The sequence below is a fragment of the Ambystoma mexicanum genome, chromosome 4p (assembly GCF_040938575.1).
Source record: "Ambystoma mexicanum isolate Mex_15411 chromosome 4p, UKY_AmexF1_1, whole genome shotgun sequence".
NCBI classification, from domain to species: Eukaryota; Metazoa; Chordata; class Amphibia; order Caudata; family Ambystomatidae; genus Ambystoma; species Ambystoma mexicanum.
The window spans coordinates 455,376,771-455,395,178 of NC_090927.1; the positions used below are offsets into that span (position 1 = coordinate 455,376,771).

At 44.6% G+C, this 18,408-nt stretch overlaps 1 protein-coding gene across 1 annotated transcript in view; it reads left to right on the forward strand.

Moving 5' to 3' along the window:
- NOL10 (nucleolar protein 10) overlaps positions 1-18,408 on the forward strand; it is an 856,295-nt gene that overhangs the window by 133,877 nt on the left and 704,010 nt on the right. Inside the window, exon 7 of the mRNA XM_069605973.1 lies at positions 10,991-11,056. Within this exon, the coding sequence (XP_069462074.1) occupies positions 10,991-11,056 (66 nt within the window). The remainder of the gene's footprint in view (positions 1-10,990; positions 11,057-18,408) is intronic.

An 18,408-nucleotide genomic window follows, 5' to 3' on the forward strand; every position in this document is an offset into this window, starting at 1 on the left:
TTCTATAGTGAGATGACTAAATTACACTGGCAATCGGGATTTTCAATGGAAAATATGGATGTGCTACTACAACAATGAAGGGCTTATGCAATTTAGGGCTGGGGTTATATGCTACTTACAAGGCGAGTCTTGGTTTAGGGTTCAGGAAAGCCAGCTGCATCTCAGGACACTCAGGGCAAGGGGTCTGGTCACTGCACTCTCAAAGATGTTAAGGTTCAGCAGCCTGCTCTCCGTCCTCCTTTTCTTTCCCCCCACCCCCGGGTTTTGTGTGTTCTAAGTCCTAGTACAGTCCCCCTTATATAGCAGAAATGACATTACTAATTTTACAATCTAGGGGGCGTACCCTGTAATTATCCCTGCCGCCAGGATTGGGCAGTTTCTCTCTGTCTCACCACCCCCAGTCAGGATTGGATCAGGGATTTTGGAGCACCATCTGTCTTTCCCCTTTATTACCATGTTTTCTCAGCTCACCGTTTTTGAAAAAACTAGTTATGTATCATAACTATTATTTGGGTAGCAGTTGACATATGAAATAGATGTTTGGTTTTAGCTGGTTATGGGGAATTAGATAATCCCATCGCCAGATCCGTGCAATGTAACATGGCCATGTGGCACATTTTTGTAATTTTCATAAAATTTAGAACAGTTCTGAATCTGCAAATCATCAAGCATGTTCCTAATTTCATTTTCCATCTTGTCACCAATTGTCACATTTGTCACATGTTCAGATCAGCCAGAAAACTAGTGGCCATTACAGCCCCCAAAGTCCCAGGTAAATGAAATTTATTTCCCCAAAACCGCCTGGAAATTACAAGAAAAATGGCATGAAATTGAAATAAATCCTTAGTCTGATGGCTGCGCAAAATGCCTAAAACGGAATAGTCTTTTATATTAATTGGGAATGTCTTGTTCAACATGTGGGAGGGCCTCCTTATCCCCCACAGCCATCTGTACACCTGGGTCAGCCTGTGACCAGAGGGTTTTATGAGTCCCTTTGAAATTGGCAGTTTGCTCTTTGAAGTGGCTGCTACAATAACTCACACCTTCTTGTCATGCTTCAGCCACATTTTGCCTTCTTTGAAATCCCTGAGCTCTTGCCATCATGTCTGCAGAATAGGGAATTTTGACGCCCTCTGCAGTATCACATTTTATTGCGGGATTGTTGGAGGATATGTGTGAAATCCAGCTGGATGTGGGGCTTGTCATGGTGAAGTTCCTGCCTCAGGCAAAACCGATTTTTCCTGAAGTAGTGTCTCTTCACAGGTTACAGGAATTTTGTGGGTGCAACCCAATATACATTTGCCTTGGTCACCCCCCAACACCCCACTTCAGGTTTTGCTTTTCACCATTTTTCTTTGAGCAGTGCTATCTTTTTCCATTGTGGCTTTTTAAAGCCGTTTTTATTTGCAAATACAAGTGCTGCGTGTTTCTGCTTTTAATGTTCAAAAATCCTGTCTTGCAGGTCACAGGATTCTTTGATTCCTTCTCCTTGGATGAATCCACATTGCTGCCTGTCCATAGATGGTGATGGGTAGGCCCCTTTCCACATGGTTCTTTAATTTTATATAAGCACAAAAAGAAAAACCCAGGCTGTTTTTGGTTGCAGTGTTTAAAGGGCTGCTGTTCATGTGAAAGGGAAAGCAAAGCAGGGCCGTTTTTGGTTGCAGTGTTGAAATTCTTGACACTCATGTGAAATAAAAGTAAAGAAAGGCCGTTTTTGGTTGCATTGTTTAAATGCTGCTGTTCAGATGAAAGGGACTGCTGTTTGGGGCCTTTAAATGCACCCCACAGTGATTGGCTACACACATGGTTGAACTGTCCTAAATTGGAACTATTAACAAGCGCATCCAAGGAATATTTGGGAAACAGTCGCAAGTGGACATAAAAGACGTCTAGCTGGGAATTGGTTCCCAAGAGGAGAGGGAATGGCCAAAACATAAGCGCAAGGCACAGATTATATTAAGGATGGCGGCCTTGGTGGCGATTGCTCAACATTGGAAAGACAAGGATCCTCCACATGTACATGATTGGTTTATGAAGGTATGGAACTTTGTTGCTTTGGACTGGTTGACCTACACGATCCAGGGTGCGCAACAGGATTTTACAAAAGAATGGGAAATGGTATTGCAATTTTTACAAGCGGATTCCAACATTGCTCTTTGGAAAGGCAAGTTGCAAGGTACTCGCCAGTCATAAAAAAAGTCACTTGACACTTCACTTTTATTTACATACAGAAAACCTACAATGGGCCTCATTACGGCTCCGGCGGTAACCCTGCCGGTTATACCGTGGGTTGCCGCTGGACCTATAAAAAATTGCCAGCGCCTGGCTTCCCGGTGCCACCGGGCTATTCCAAGTCTGGCGTCCGGGAAGTCAGGCGCTGGCAATTTCGTTAATCCCCATTTCAAATAGCACTCTATGGGAATGGGGATACGGGAGCACTGGCACCGTTGCTAACCGTGCCGGTGCTCCTGTGTTAAGTCTGCCTACCGTGGCTGTTGCGGCCAGCAGGTTCGGACCTATCGGGCACAGCGGCTCCGGCATGTCGACTTCTAGTTTGCTGGTCCAGAAACAATGCTGGCGGTAGGCTTACCGGCACTGTTGTTTCCGGACCGGCAAATTTATAATGAGGCCCAATGTCGCACTTGCCAAGAGTCAAACATCGCAAGCCAATGGCTATTGGAGAGTGCACAGTTTGCACCCTGCCTCAGACAGTATTATCTATTAGCAAAAATAAGCAAGGAGATGGGGTTATCTATACTTGCGAAGGGAGCGTGTTAATGTGGTCCATGGGAGGGAAGTGGCCACGAGGAGAGCAGGCAGGGGATCAGCAATGTTGGCCATGTGCAATGTTTTCTATGAAGACCATCAGACTGGATGAGTTCTAATGCTCTCACGCAGAGTTAGCAGGAATTACACATTGGACAGCTCAGACATTGGATTGCTTTTATTTTTTTTATTTATTTATTTGTTTTTGGTTTTACAAGAAAACCTTTACAAAAGCATAGTGCATTTCCTTAGATAAAATTACTAACGGTTCTCGGAAGCCAGGGAGTAGCTAAAAATCCTGAAAGGCCAATGAGTGACCACCAGGAAGCTCATTAGACTGTGTCATCTTTTGATGCTTTGTTAAAATGGTGAGTTCCTCTGATACTTTTACTATCGCAGCAGTGAGCATAATTTCCTGGCCGGAGATCAGTCTGTTCCAGAATGCATCTTGGGTTAAGCTCTCTTCTCTGCTGACGAATCTCCTCAGAAAAGACACTCTTATGGCCCATGTGCCTTCGCATTCCAATAGCAAGTGTTTCAAGGTTTGGAGGTTCGGAGTTTTGCAGATTTCACAGAATTTTATTGCCTTCTCTCCCTGGTTTCTTTGAGCCAGTATTTCTCCTGTGTGGGCTAAATTCAGACGTAGTCTGAGAAAACTGTTTCTTGTTTCACGATCTGGGAATTTTTCCAGATAGCGTGGCATGGTTCCCAGTTTCCTGTCTACTATCAGGAAATAGTTCCGTGATTTTAAGTTTCTGACTCTTGTGATTGTGTCGATCCAGTCAGCCATTTTTAGGTTTTTTTTTACTTTCAAAGGGTTTTGTAGCAGGGTTTCTGTTGTTAAATCAAGCTTATGCAGAATCTGTCCGATCTTCTTTTCTAGGCTCGATAGCTGTTTTGATTTTGCTTTCTTTAGATGTTGATTTATGTCGAAAAAGAGGGTGGCCTCACTGGCTGTGATTATATTACGGTATAGTGAGAGGAGTTTCCACTCTGCGTAGCAGCTCAGTGAGGTCAAGCCTAATTCGAACCTCAGACTAGCTGACGATGTACACATTGGAAGCCTGATGGAGGATTTCCAAATAAGGCCCTCGATTTTGTACCAATCATAGTTCCACAGCAGAGGTTTTGCCTCCAATCCGTAGAGGAGGACAGGAACTACTTTGCCTACATAGAATTTCTTGAGTGGTAACAGTGAAAATTTACAAAATTTTCCATTTAGGTTTTTCATTTGCGCAATGATTTTCGAGGTCTTGTTGTGAATGGATGAATTCGCCTTGTTTACAGTTGGATGGGCTAAGACTTCGTATCCCAGGTATGTTAGCTCATCTACTCTGGGAATTTCCTCGTTATCCAAAACCCAGATCCTTGATGTTACCTTTTTTCTTGGGTGTTTGAAAACCAGGACCTTAGATTTTAGTGGGTTTATTTTAAGGCCATTTAACTTGGCGTATTCATTGAGTTTAGATAAGAGATGTTGCAGTCCTAATGCTGATCCATCCAAGAGAACGAGATCGTCCGCATAGGCCAGCCAGTGAATTCTTCTGCTGTTGATCCTGGGACAGATCAGCGACGCCGAGGCCAAGAAGTCTCCTATGTCTGAGAGGAAAAGATTGAAAAGCAAAGGTGCACCCAGGCAACCTTGTCGTACCCCTTTTAGAACCTGGATTGCTTCTGAGAGGTTGCCGGCGTCATCCAGCCTCACTCTGATCGTAGTGTTTTTATGTAGTTCAACGAGCATAGCCAGCAGGGGGGCTGGAATTCCCCGTTTGCTCATTTTCTGCCATAGGAGTGATCTGTCCACCATGTCAAATGCCCTGGACAGATCTACCCATGCCCCATACAACGGCGGGCCTTCTTTCTCATTCGAGCTTTCGCTCAACAGGTTCAGTGTAAGGCCATTAAGGCTGGTAGAAAGACCCTTCCTGAAACCTGTTTGGTGCGGGGGGAGAATTTCGTTTGATTCTACCCAAAGGGAAAGTTCCCTCATCAATATTCTCATGAATATTTTGCTGTCTATATCCAAGAGAGCTATGGGTCTATAGCATTTTGGACTTAGCCTGTCACCCCCTTTGAAGAATGGGATCATCACAGCATTCTTCCACGATGGAGGAAAAGTTTTTTCCCTCATTATTCCTTGAAAGAGATAGTATAGCAGTTTTGACCAAAGTTTTGGCTGATTTTTTAACACCTGGTATGTGAGGCCGTTCGGCCCTGCGGCTTTCGAGGTAGAGGATGATGTAATTAATTCTTCAATGTCTTCTACGGTAAAATCCAGAGACCAGGTGATGTTGCTGATATTAATGTCTCTTGAGCCTGTTGCTCCGAAGTTCTTGGCCAGGTGTTCTACCCACTTGCATTCCGACACTAAGTTGCAAAGAGCACTGTTTTGGCCAGTTTCAAGTTGATTTAGGACTGCCCAAAAATTTCTGCAGTTATTTGTGCTAAGAAGCGAAAGCATTCTCTCCCCATCCTCTTGTATTTTTAAATGTTTGTGATTCTTAGACCAGTTTCTATAGATTTGTTTGGTTTTTTTGAGTTTTTGAATGCAGCCAACGGGATCTTCTGCTCTGGTCTGTCTTATACTTCGCAGTGTTTGTCGCAGGCATCTTTTCCTTTTGAAGGTTTCCTCGTCGAAGTGGTGGAGATGTGTCTGTTTCCCCACTGTTTGTACTTCGCTTGGTCGGCAGGTGGACCATATGAATTTTCCGAATTTTTCTGGATGACACTTTTCGGCCACTATTGAGGGATGAATAGTTGCTAGCTGATCATCCAAGTTTACCCCCCCATGTTTGTACTTAAGTGCTTTCAATTTCCCTTTAAAGCCCTCCAGTTCCTGTCTAATGCGTGGGTTTGCTGAACTCTGAATTTCAGGAAAGTAGAGTTCCATCCTCGCATGGTCACTTCCCCCTTCCCAATCTAAGTTGAGGTGATGTTGGTGCAGGGTAAGTGATGAAGAGGTGAGTGATGAAGAGGTGAAGATATAGTCTATTGTTGATTGCAAACTTCCTTGCCGCCATGTTGGTCCGATTTTGTCCTTACTGCTGTCGTCTATAGATAGCATGTCAAGATCCCATGATTGGAAGAAGTCCCGCCATTGTTTGCCTTTCTGTGTAGTACTGTATTTAGGTGAGCTGTTTTTCCTGTTCCCTACACTGATGAGATCTGTGTTTAGGTCTCCTGCTACAATGATCTGTGCTCCTTTGTGGATCATCTTAACCCTAGAGAAGAGTTCATTTAGAGTTCCTATGAAGTCTCGGAGTTTGGAAATGGCTGGGTTCCAGTAGATATTTAACAAAATGAGATTTGCCTGACAGTCATTCTGTCTTATCTCTGCTTTAGTGGCCTGAATGCCCACTGGATTATTGCATAGCGTGACCACGTTTTTAATGGCGGAATTTTTAGTTGCTATTAGCATTCCTCCTGCTGGTCTACCTTTGGCTTTTTGAGAGGCCCTGAGGTTTTGCACTGTGAAGCCCTCTATCTCGATAGGATTAGCTAACCATGTTTCCTGAAATAATAAGATGTCATTACGTTCTAAGAGGTCGTTTTTGAGTTGCTTTTTCTTCAAAAAGCTTGGGCCTCTGGTGTTCCATGAGACTAATCTAAGGCCTCTCTGACTAAAGACTGTTCTGTTCCTCGCCCAGTTTCTGGAGGATTTGCGAGATGATTTCTGGGAGTTTAGTTATCAGGTCTTCTTTTAAACTGCGGCTGCTTGTTGCACTGCTTTGGGGCCCTCCATAAGTTCCGGCAGTGTCCTCAGCAGTGGGTGCAGGTTCTTCTGCGGTCTGGTTATGCCACCGGTAACTTCCATACATTCCTTCTTCCTCTGATTCATATACCCAAAGCCCTTCTTTAGCCAGATCGTCTTTATTATTAATGAGCGCCTGTTGTGCCTTTCTTGAGGTGAGAGCTATCTCCACAAAGAATTTATCCTCCCTGAATGGGAAGGCTAAGTATTCAATGTCCTCTGAATCAAAAAGATAGAGATTATAGTTCTTTTGGATTTCTGACAGTAGGACGGATCTGCATAGTGATATCCTTGTACTCTGATTCTCTAGTCTAAGCCACAACCTTGGGATTGTAAAGTTCGATGCCGCTAATTCCTCGTTTCTTGCTATGGGGATTTGTTGTTTTTGTTCGTTTCCCTCTCTTTCTCCGTTTTGAGGATACCTTTCCAGGTTTATAAATTTCCCGGACCCGTTCCAGCAAACTCCTTCATTGAGTAAGGGGCTTGGTGATGTCACTTCTTTGCTGGCTGGCCCGGGAAGTGTGTTTCTTTCTTGTAATGCAGGAGCTTTTTTATCTGACGGCTTCAGAAAAATAGGGGCCATTTTTCTCAATGCTTGCTTGGGCTCCCCACCAGGTTCCTTTCTTGGTTCTTTATTTAAATTTTGTTTTAGAAATATTGGAGCCATCTTGATGTTTGTATAAGCCGGTATGCTTTTTTGGTTAACGGGAGCTACAGGTAATGGAAATATGAGATCCGTTTGCATCCCAGCGTTTGATGTTTGGACCTTGGTTTTGCTAGGACTCTCTCTGCCCGTTGAGCACGTCTTTTTGCCCTGGGTTGTCTCAGGGGCGCTCTTGCTTGCGAGGGCATCCTGTGTTTTCGATGATTGTGAAAGGTTAGTAGCTGGAGATGCAATGACAATGGGATCAGTTGTCTTTTCAGCTGTGGGAGTAGTGAGGTTTTTCAGGAATAAATTTACCCCTGCTTTCTTTTTTGCCTTATTTTTCTGGTTTTTGGGTTTCTTCCTTGTTTCCCCTGAAGGTTGGGAAGAGGTGGTCTCTCTTTGTTTTCCCCTTTTGTGACATTTCCTCCTTCTCGTTATCTGTGGGGCCTCGATATTTTGATTTATACTATCGGTTTTCTTTCCTTCCTCCTCTTGGGTTTTATGAGGGCTGTTGTTAAGAACTTCTATATAATCAATATCCACATTTGCCAACCTTCGAAATTCTTCCAAGATTGAATTTGAGAGTGGTGTATCATCGAAGGGATCTTTTGGCCCTTCTTCGTTTAGAGTCTTGTTCTGTATTTGCAGTTTTTGAATTTCCGAGGGGATTGCCTTTATGAGATTATGAGTGGTTGAGTTATTTTTTGCCCCCTCCTTCAGTAAGCTTTGAATTTGGGCGATGTCTAGCCCCTGTTTGATGCCCTCTGTTTGTGTTTCCTTTAGAGTTGGAATCAGGATACTATTCAAGATATTGTTTAAAGCGACCATAGATGATTCATTTTTCGCAATTTCTTGCGACATTTCCAAGAGATGTCCTGCTTGTATTTGCACCTCTGTTTTCAGTAGTTCGAACACTGAGACCAGAGAGTTTAAAACATAGCTCAGGGCTGCCAATGTGTTTTCTGGTGCCAATGGAGGGCCTTCTGGTGAGATGGCCAAAGGCTCTTCTTGTTGGCTGCGGTTTCTCAGTGAGATTGCCCTGGAACCTTGAGTTTTGTTTGTTGGGGTGGTATTTGCTTCTGAGTCCTCCATTGGTGTGCTTGTGGCCTGGGTATTAGATTTATGTGATGGTAAATGCCAGGTAGTGTCAGTAAAGCCCTCTAGGTCATTGGTGCTCTTGTTCCTTTTCCTAGGGAAGTGATCATTAATTCTTGTCTGGATTTTTTCAGTTGTCAGAGTGTACTCTAACCCTCTTTTCCATATTTTTTGAATGTTGAGATTTGGGAACCTTTCCGCTGGAGTTTGTTGTGCATCAGTAAGGGTTTGCGTCTCCTGTGTGTCTACTGAATCTACTTCAGGGACTGTGGATACCCCCCTCCCTGGCGCGCACTCTGCTTCTATGTAGGACCCCTCTTGTACATCCATGTCTTCTTCGAGAGGCGAGCTGCGCAGTCTCATTACGGTTGTTATACTTGTTGCTTGCTGGTATAGGTGCGCGGGAAGCGCGCTAGTTAAATACCTGTTGGGTGCACCTCAGACCGCCAAACAGCCGCACAACAGCCGATGGGCTTGTCTCCTGCCGGGCTTAGCGCCGCAAGGGTGGTAATCTCCGTCCTTTGAATCCGCCCCAGATAACGTGATCAGATCACGTGTCCAAGCGATGCCGCGCCTCCTCCAGGAAGCGCGTCGTGATGATCGTTGCTGGCGTGAGTCTGTGAGAGCACTCGCAACGCCAGATAGGGTGTAGAGGAAAGAGGTAGGTCTGCTTCCAGTCTCAGCGCTTTCGTGAATGAGAACTCAGCGGGACGGGCGGCAATCTCCGTCCTTTGAATCCGCCCCAGATCACGTGATCAGATCACGTGTCCAAGCGATGCCGCGCCTCCTCCAGGAAGCGCGTCGTGATGATCGTTGCTGGCGTGAGTCTGTGAGAGCACTCGCAACGCCAGATAGGGTGTAGAGGAAAGAGGTAGGTCTGCTTCCAGTCTCAGCGCTTTCGTGAATGAGAACTCCGACATTGGATTGCTCGGTTACCCCACCAAAACCCACCCTTTCCTATGCCACAGACATAGCGCTACCATACCACCATAGGCACATCCCAGCCTTCCCATAGCCTAAGTGCGCGCCCAACTTCCGTATTGCTGTACACCTAGCCTACATACTCCAATCCCCCACAGGGACATTGCACATTTCCACACACTAGGCACCCCTAAAGCCACGGCCGATTCTCAATATTGCATGCTCAACCCACCCCCAATCCTCAAATCGCGCCACTCTCTACCTATCTCCGCACAGCAACATCCCCGCCTTGTCGCGCACACCTCATCCACGGCCCCGAGTCGGTCCAACCCTCGTCATCCTCGTAGTCTTTCCATTCAAGCACCCAGGGGCAAAAGACCCCCCTTCCTCCACACTGCCCCACATACCACAAGGAAGGGACGGGGAGGGGCCTACTGGAGCGGAGCAGAGGGCAGGCAATAAAGGATGGGAAAAAAAAAGCGAGGGAAGAAGGGGTTCCATGGATGAATTGTTAACGTTGGGAACTTGAAGAATGTGCTTCTAATCTCTGGCACGTGACCAAATATTTAGTAATGTGGGTCAACACCTTTTAATTTATTTATTTATTTATTTTTGCTTCTGTTGCTTATCTGCCGAATTCGTGATAACTTAGATACTTTGAGCACCTGTTGTAGAGCTGTTTTAAACGCAATGCGGCTGCTTTAAGAGGGGTTTTAAGCAGGGCTAAAGTCGAGGGTACACGCGGGTGGATGGAGTCCCCTGTCCCCACTTTTTTTCACAAGTCGCACCCACTTTGTTCAGGAAGCACCTTGATATGCTAATTTATGCTGGTGGCACATTCAATTTGTATGTTAATGAGTCCGCCCCACTTTTTTTTAGGACCTGTTGTATGATAATCGCTGCATATCGCCTCTTTGCTTGCAGGTTATCCTATTGGTTAAAGGGCCCTGGTCCTTGGTGCATATCAATGGGTAACATTTGCCTCTGCTTTGAAGTTGTTAGGTGGAGATGTTGTGCCTCTGTTACGGTCTAGTTTCAATGGTTCGCGCGGGCAGGCTTAAGCAGTCATTCAACTTGTTCCTAGCTGTATTGCTTTTAATGTGCCTATTTACTTAAACCATGACAGCGTGATTTTCCCCATGCCAGGCCTTGCTCATTGCACGCCTTTCAAGGATTACGGAGTATGAAATATTTCCCACAGACTAGGTGTGCCAGTCGCAGCCTGTACTGCAGACCTGGGATGGGTGGGCCACAGAAACGGGTTCATCTTTAGCGGGGAGGAGGGTGATTAATAGAGACCTGGATTCCATTGCATGTAGATTAGGTTTTATATAGCGCAGACCAGCAAAAGTGCACTGCACAGCAAGGGGGTGGGGGGTCAGAATTATACAATGAATGATACAATGACATGGATGCAAATAAAAGGATCGCATGGTATGGGTACAGTTGTGATGTAGAGGGTACACGTTATGGAGGGAAATGTGAACCCAGTCTGGGCCGGGGAGGTTCTGCAGGTGTGCTCCAATAAATGATACTGACCTACGCTATTGTACTATTCAGTCACAGAGATTCCCCTCCTTGCCTTCTCCTCTGCAACAAAAAATAAAGACCATTGCTTCCTCTCTGAGTTATAAGAATAATAATAATTATTATTATGTATGACGTTTGCTTTGTTGGCTTTTTCTAAAGTCAAATTAATTAGCGATCCCACCATTATAAGGATCATTCCATAAAAACATGTGTAGTGGTTTGTTTGTATTCGTGCAGTTTTACATGGGCTAATACTCATTTTGTTTTTATTGTTGTAGCTCTGAAGTCTACAGACTGAACCTGGAACAAGGGAGATACCTAAATTCCCTTCAAACCGATGCCTCGTAAGTTACTCTGTTCTCTCATATTTTGTTTTGTGTATGTACTATGATTAATCGGCAGGGGGAGCCAAATAGCAACACTTGTACAGATGTCTCCTCACCAGAGTATGTTCTGAAAAACACTCTTAGTAAAAGCCTTGGGTTCTAACTGGTAAATCCACTGGCAATATTTGGGCAGGCCCATTTTTAGTGTATTCTTAAAGTTGCACTATTGGATTTTGTTCTGTCTATACTAGCCACAAAACGTTCCATCTAACAGCTAGGCATCTATGTGTGTCTGCATATGTTTTCTATGCTTTGCATGCTTATTTCTATGTGGAGTGTGACAGTTCAAGCGCAGGGAAGCACAGTGCCTGGTATGATATGGCATTTATAACGCGCCTGTACAATCCTTTCCCACTGCTCCCCCAGTTCAGGTTTGTGTCAACCTCATTTCAATAAACCGATTTAGAGATTAATGATCCCGAAACAGGGGCGGCTGGGTTAGGACTGTTGTCCCTTAGACAGAGTAATTGGTGGGTGATAGTAAATGGCAGGGGAGTATAATGCTGCATGCAGTGTTAAATAATGGCTCAAGCAGATAACCTTATATTGAATTCTCTTTCACTGTGAATACTTTTTTAAACACCAAATTATATTGTTTTTAGGTCTAAATTTCTTTGCTGGCTGCTACTGAAATTGTGCATTCAGAGTGGTGAAAATAAAGCTATATGTCTTTTTGCTTGACCTATTTCTATTACAATGTATGTAATGTCAGGTTGGTTTCTTATGTGATTTGTGTACTTTTCAAGGCATTGCTAGAAAGACGAATGATTTCATTATTGGAAAACCAACCTTAAAAACGAATGGTGACCCATCACTGGGAAGATATGTAGGGAAATACTGATTTCACCACTTTAATGAAATGCGTGATCCTGGGCAAATCATGTAATCTCACTGCCTGATCAGCTGACATTGGCTGTTGCTAGAAGTGATTTCGTTAGCAATTTTTCCTATGAAAAAACCCTCATGGTTTACTAAACTACTGAGTTGTTGCATATTAATAGCAGTGACTATGTGACTATGTATATTTTGCACCACATTATTCTTGATTTACACGTGAAAGATTATTTTTAGTGTCTTTACCAATGGTGCCCTAGAGTACTGAAGACTGATTCCACTGCTTGTAATGTTTTTTTACTGTGATGTTACTTCTGTTCATTTCAATCCATATTGTGGAAATTAGTGTTCTGCATATCTCTTGCTTACAGAAGACAAATTAGAACATATCTGTGCCTTGTATGGCTATCAGTCCCACAGTGTTGTGATTTTGTTGTTCTGTGTACTTGTTCAAGAGCCTTGAGAAAGTGAGGGCGGGGACAAGTAGCTGCCCATATTTGTGCTACTCCACAGAAACATATTTCATGACCTTAAATGTGCACTTTGCCTTGTGTGCATGTTACATGCTTCCCTTTGCTGGCTGCTGTCACCTTAACTGAAGACTTTAAATGTGCGCTTTGCAGTAGGTTACAGAATGGCTTTGATATCACACAGCTTCCAGCAGTGTTAGCACCTATTTGCCTTTACTCTGGTTTCATTTGCCGTTAGCACCTTGCTGACAGTGCAATCACTAACTGTTCAGTGGCAGTTTAGTGTTTCAGCTCCCTTCTGGCTGCTTGCCTCGTGAAATTAAAGAGCATTCCTTTGTATCCATTATTTTACGATAGCCAAGGGTGCCACAGACTGTCCACGACTCCCCCCAATTGTAGGAAAGGGGGTGCCAACTCATATTGAAAGCCCTGACAAATGTTTAGCCAAGCCCTGTGAGCGAGCGAGCGCTAAGACTGCTCTTTGTTTTTCCAATGTGCCTGACTGCCAGCAAGGAGGGATGAGGGTGTGTGTGTGCAAATCTGTTGTGGCTTGTGTGAAGAGAATGGGAAGGTGTCAGACCAGAACATGGCAGGGCATGCCCATCCTTGGTCTGTCATCCGAGTGCTAAATCCGCCTCTTGCTCTGACCCCAAGCGTCTGTTTAGTGGCAGCGTTGCTGGTAGTTAGCAGTAAAAGTGCCTTGGTTATGTGACGAATTTGGTACAATCGTCATTGATTCTCTGGAGGGAAGCTTCCCTTATGTGGCCAGGGAAAGGGCAGAAGCTACCTGACTCTGGCGGTGGTTATCTGCGGGAAGACCTCGTAGGGAGGACTAACTCCAGAGGGATAGAACAAAAGCATTAGATCAGAATAACCCTTCACCTATATCTCTGACTAACACCCATTTGCCTTTTCAACTTTCTGGTATAATATATTGAAATGTAAAGGTAGAATCTCCAATCACAGACCCAGATAACCTGGCAGTCAAAATCCCACTTGATGTCCATATGCCTTTTCAACATAGCTGTATGGCTTACTGTAGTGTCAATCTATGTTTTTCCCATCAATTGCCCTATATGTCTACCCCTCTCCATTTTACTACGGAGACGAGAAAGGGAGATGAGTAATAAAGATGACTAGATGCAGTAAGCCAAAGTCACGTTCTAGACTTTGGAGAAGGATGACTGTGGCCGGGAAGTTTAAAACAGCCACAGCTGATACTGAGAGGAGAGAGCATCAGTTGAGAGGCAGACTGCTGAGAGAGTGACAGAGTCAGAGGCTGTCAGTGGTTTGTGAAAACGCAATGAGAGGCCAGAGACCAGCAAACTGTAAGCAGCAGCGCAGTGGTGAGAGAGGATGACTAGGGAAGAGACTGTGCTGAAACAGCCTACCGCCTGGTGACCGGGTACCATGGAAGGCACCCGGAGTGAAAAAAGCTAAAGGAAAGGTGGACTGGCTGACAGGAGGCACGCCTAGTCAGCAAACCAGCAGAGAAGCCAAAAGGGAGATGCAGGGACTGCCAGAGCCGTCCGGTAAGCTCAATGGGAATTAATGGGTTACCGGAGAGTCTGCAAATGCTTCCCACATTGAATTGACAAAGTACGGGAAACCAACAGTGAATATTAAAAACACAGATATGAATGAGAACTTTATGAAAGAAGTGTCAGTGGCCCAATGTGTTAAACAAGGAAGAGATACATATACGAAGCCCAATGTTTAAAAGGATAAATTGACAAACATATCGATAAGGCTGAAAGAGGGTTAGAAGCCTAACCAGTGTAAGGAAGAACTGAAATGCATACCAAGAGTGATAAAAAGGGTCACTGACCCAAAACATGAAAGAGGGAAATAATATTGATGCAAACTACGACAAGAAAGGGTCAGTGAACCAACTTTGCAGTAGTGTGATAAAGCGGATAAGCGAAATAGGGAATTTAGAAAGGAAAAGCCCTGGCAGGTTAGTGCACCGGGCAACCAAAATAAGAAGTAAAGTCCTATTCTGGTAATGGAGTAAACAAGGAGTGACAGGTGAAACAATATCCTTGCAGGAGAATAAAAGGTGAAATAGCGTCCTGGCAGGAGAGTAAACTAAGAGTGAGAAGGGAGGCAATGGAGCCAACCAGGAGTGCAAAAGCAAATTAACCTGAAATTGTGACTACAAAATGGAAGAATCATCCTTTTTATGGACTGAAAAGAAAAGCACAAAATACCCTGCCAGGAGAATACAACAGGGGTGGAAAGTGAATAAAGTGTGAGAAATTGAACATTGTAAAGAACTACATGGTTAGAGGAAATTCAGAGGAAGATCATGCCCTTTTGAGTACAGGTGAGACCATAAGGAAGATGCATTTTTGAACTGCCAGAAGGACTCTAGGGGAAGAAAGACCACCTCTTTACCTTGTGGAACTTTTATTCTTTTTCTGTTCTACACCTTAAACTTTTATGTTGAGAACTTTTGAAGTAAGCTACAAGTATATATCCAACGAGCAAACCCATGTACATGTTATATCAAGTTTTAGAGTGTAAGGGCTCATCTTAAAATTCTTGGACACAGGACGGAGGACACTCTTTTTGTTTAACATCCTGACACAGACGGACGTTCCTTAGTTTTGTTAAGCCAGGGAAACCCCTTTTAGGATTAGGGATAGATTGCATTTCCCCCAACCCTTCTCATTATTTTCTGGAAATGGGTGCATAGCAATAATTCAACATGCCTCTGTATCTGAGTCTTACTCTTGATCCCTTACAGTGGGCTGTCAGCGGAGGTCCAGAGTCAGCAGGAAGATGAGACAAGTGGGGCACGCTGCCGCTTACACTTCATAGGGATTCTGGCCCCAAGCATCTGAGTAACGGCACCGTTGCGGCCCATTACACAGGGCTTTGTGGGGTGCGCAGAGTGAGATGCTGTGTGTATGTGATTGTTGGGTGGACGGACCCCCAATAATTAATCCCAGCAGTCTTTAGTGGTGAGAGTAGGGATTGGGTGGCAGTTGGTGGCGGTCCCCTATATCCAGTACGTCTGCTTGGTGTAGTAAGTGGCTCGCCTTCACAGGCACTGAATGCTAAATTACGAAACAAAAGGCAACGCTCCTCTTAAGCCGCTTACAAAGACTTTTTAACTCTGTGTGACGAATAAGTGTCAATATGAAAGGCTTGAATAAGGCGTACAATTTAAGGAACGAAGAGAGGAGCTCAGGGTTACCCCTCATATGTAAGTCGCTTTTATTCCGGGAAGAGAAGGGAAGAATTACCTAATCTTTTACAACATGTCTGGTGATGCTTGTGGTCTCATGTAGAATGGATGGGACATAGCAGTTTGGGCTGGACTGCCGCTTTTGGGGTGGCACCAAGCCTGATTTGAATATGGTCTTTTCCACTTCTGTAATGGCTTGGCAGACGAAGAACAATTATCTGGAGGGTTGCCCAAAGCAATGCCTAAAATGAAGATTAATTCTAAACCTTTCAGCCATCACCACTTGTGTTTGACCTAATCCTTTCCCATGAGGGACAACTGGAATTTCTTCTTCATTGAAGGACCTGCAACCTTCCCCCCCTTACCCGCCCCACCCACACTCACTGTGTAAAATGATAGACTATTTCTGGGAGCAGTAAGCAAAATAATAGCTGGGTAGTGCAGGGGGTGAGGGGAAGCAGGCTGAGTTGTCACAGACACATAATACATCTGTCACGGCTGCGATTGATATGCAGCATGTTCAGGAAAAGGGCCCTCAAAAGGTTTCTTTGCTTGACTTGTGCCTTAGTCTTGATAAGGACATTCCGACCTTCAGTGATAATTAATTGAACTTGAGTGCATCAACGTTTATGATTATTCCTTCCGGTTGTGACAGACAAAATCAAAGTAGTCCCAATTTGAAAGATGCTTTTTAATAAGGCGTATAACCTTGACCCTAAATACAAAGAACCTTTGTCTACCCCTCAAGTGGAAAGTGATGATTTTGGATTTCCATCTAGCATAGAAGGTGCTTCCTTAGCGTCTTCCTCTATTGCTGCCTTGGAGCTGCTTTTACTGTCAATTGTTAGATTACCAAAACCATTGAGATCCAGGCCCACACTGCGCAATTATCAGACATCACCAAAGTAGTTTAAGCAGTAAGCAGCCAACAATTGTTGGGAAAGCATGAAACTCCAAATTCACTGCCTTAATTTGGGACTGTTTTGGGCTCGGATGTGTGCCAAGAATAAGTAGTCTCCGACTCAGACCATCAATAGCCCAATGGGGGCTTATGGCATGAATTGGTGCTTATACCAGGGTCTGGCCCTCAGGTGGCTCGAAGTACGAGCCAGGAAGCACAGAGTGGAGGCACTAAAAACCCCCAAATTACTAAGAAGAAACCTAAAAATATTAAGAACAGTCCAAAAGCAAAAAGGAAAGGCATTCGAAAATTTCAGAGGGTCCTGGCCAAAAAGAGCATGAGCCAACCATTGAGTTTGGAAGTTGAGTATATTTCCCGTCATCTTGAGCCTAATCTTACTAAAGTGAAAAGGAAGAAAAAACAACTGTTAGAGCAGGGGCACATCGGAGCCTTCCTTTCCAATGAACCCACATCAGATTCGGGGAGGCAGCAAAGGGCAGAGCGAGGTTCTGTCCTTTTTGCATGAAATCTGCCTGGAGATCTTGAAAGAGAAGAAAGGTGATAGCAGTACGAGCATGGTAAAGACTGATGACTGTCTCTCTGCAGTGGTCTGTAGCCCACACCACCATTGCGGAAGACAAGCAGATGATTACAATGAACCGTATTAGAGGGCATGGTAGCTTGAATCCTGGCTTTGGTAACCCTCTGCCGATGGGGTTTGAATTAACTGTAGGTCTATCAGTGTTGGAGGATGATGGCATACCCCCAACCAGAGCCAGGATTTTGCTACTCTTCTCTGTAATTCCCTTTTTGAATGTCATAACCTCTGCAGACATTAAACAAGTTGAATTTGGGTCAGACCAAGCGACTGTTCATTTTTATTCTAAAGTTTTTATGTTGGTGTGGGTGGCACAGGAGCCCATTTTGCAGATGGGTTGGATATAATGTATCTATGTTCTGTTATAAAAGGAGGACCTGTACACAAGTCGAATAAGCAAGTTGATGTCAGTTAAGTGGGGGTTGGGGGGTCACTTAATTAGGGCCCAGACCCAATCCTAATGTTTTAAGTCATATGCCAGAGGCAGGAACGCGGACAGAGGCACGTCTTTAGCAATTTCTATTACGAAAGTTCAAAAAAAGGAGGTGTGGACGATTAAACTTGGCTGCCATTCACCTTGCAGGCAGGGCCGTTGTGTCACTGAGGTCGTTAAACATAAAGACCTACATTTGTTGAGTAGGATCATACAGTGTTTCAACTGTTTCATGGGTTCTAAAGTTTCTCATCAACTTTCTGAATTGTACCCGCACTGGACTTGGAAGTATCTCTATACCAGATATTCCAATTCACTTGAGGGAACTTATCTGGGCTCCCAGCCACCTGGTGCAAAATGCCCCCCTTATAGTAGCTTTAGGACGTAAAGTTTGGCGCAGGGCAGAAACACTCGCCCACGCAAGACACCAATACTCTCCGGACATACCGTTAATTTCGGATCTATGCAGTTCCGACTCGGATCTACAACACCTCAGATACTGGGAAAGGAAAGGGATATACACATGGGGTGACCTATACGCTGACGGCATCTTCAAGGAATTTGATAGACTACGCGAAGAGGCTGGAGTGCCCACAGGCCAGTTCCTTTGGTATCATAGGATACGAACCACAGCACGAAATAAATGGGCAACATGGCCAGAGGAACCAGACTCAAACCCCCTAATTACATTATTGTATAACCTGAGCGAGGGGGGGAAACCCGTGTCCCAAATCTACGCCCAACTGAGTGACATCCCTAACCCACGCAGCGCCGACCTGAAAAGCAGATGGGAAGCGGACTTGGGCCGGGAGATAACGAACGGGGAGTGGGAAAGGGCCCTAGAGCATCCTAGAACAGTCTCCAGGAACCACAGATTTAGA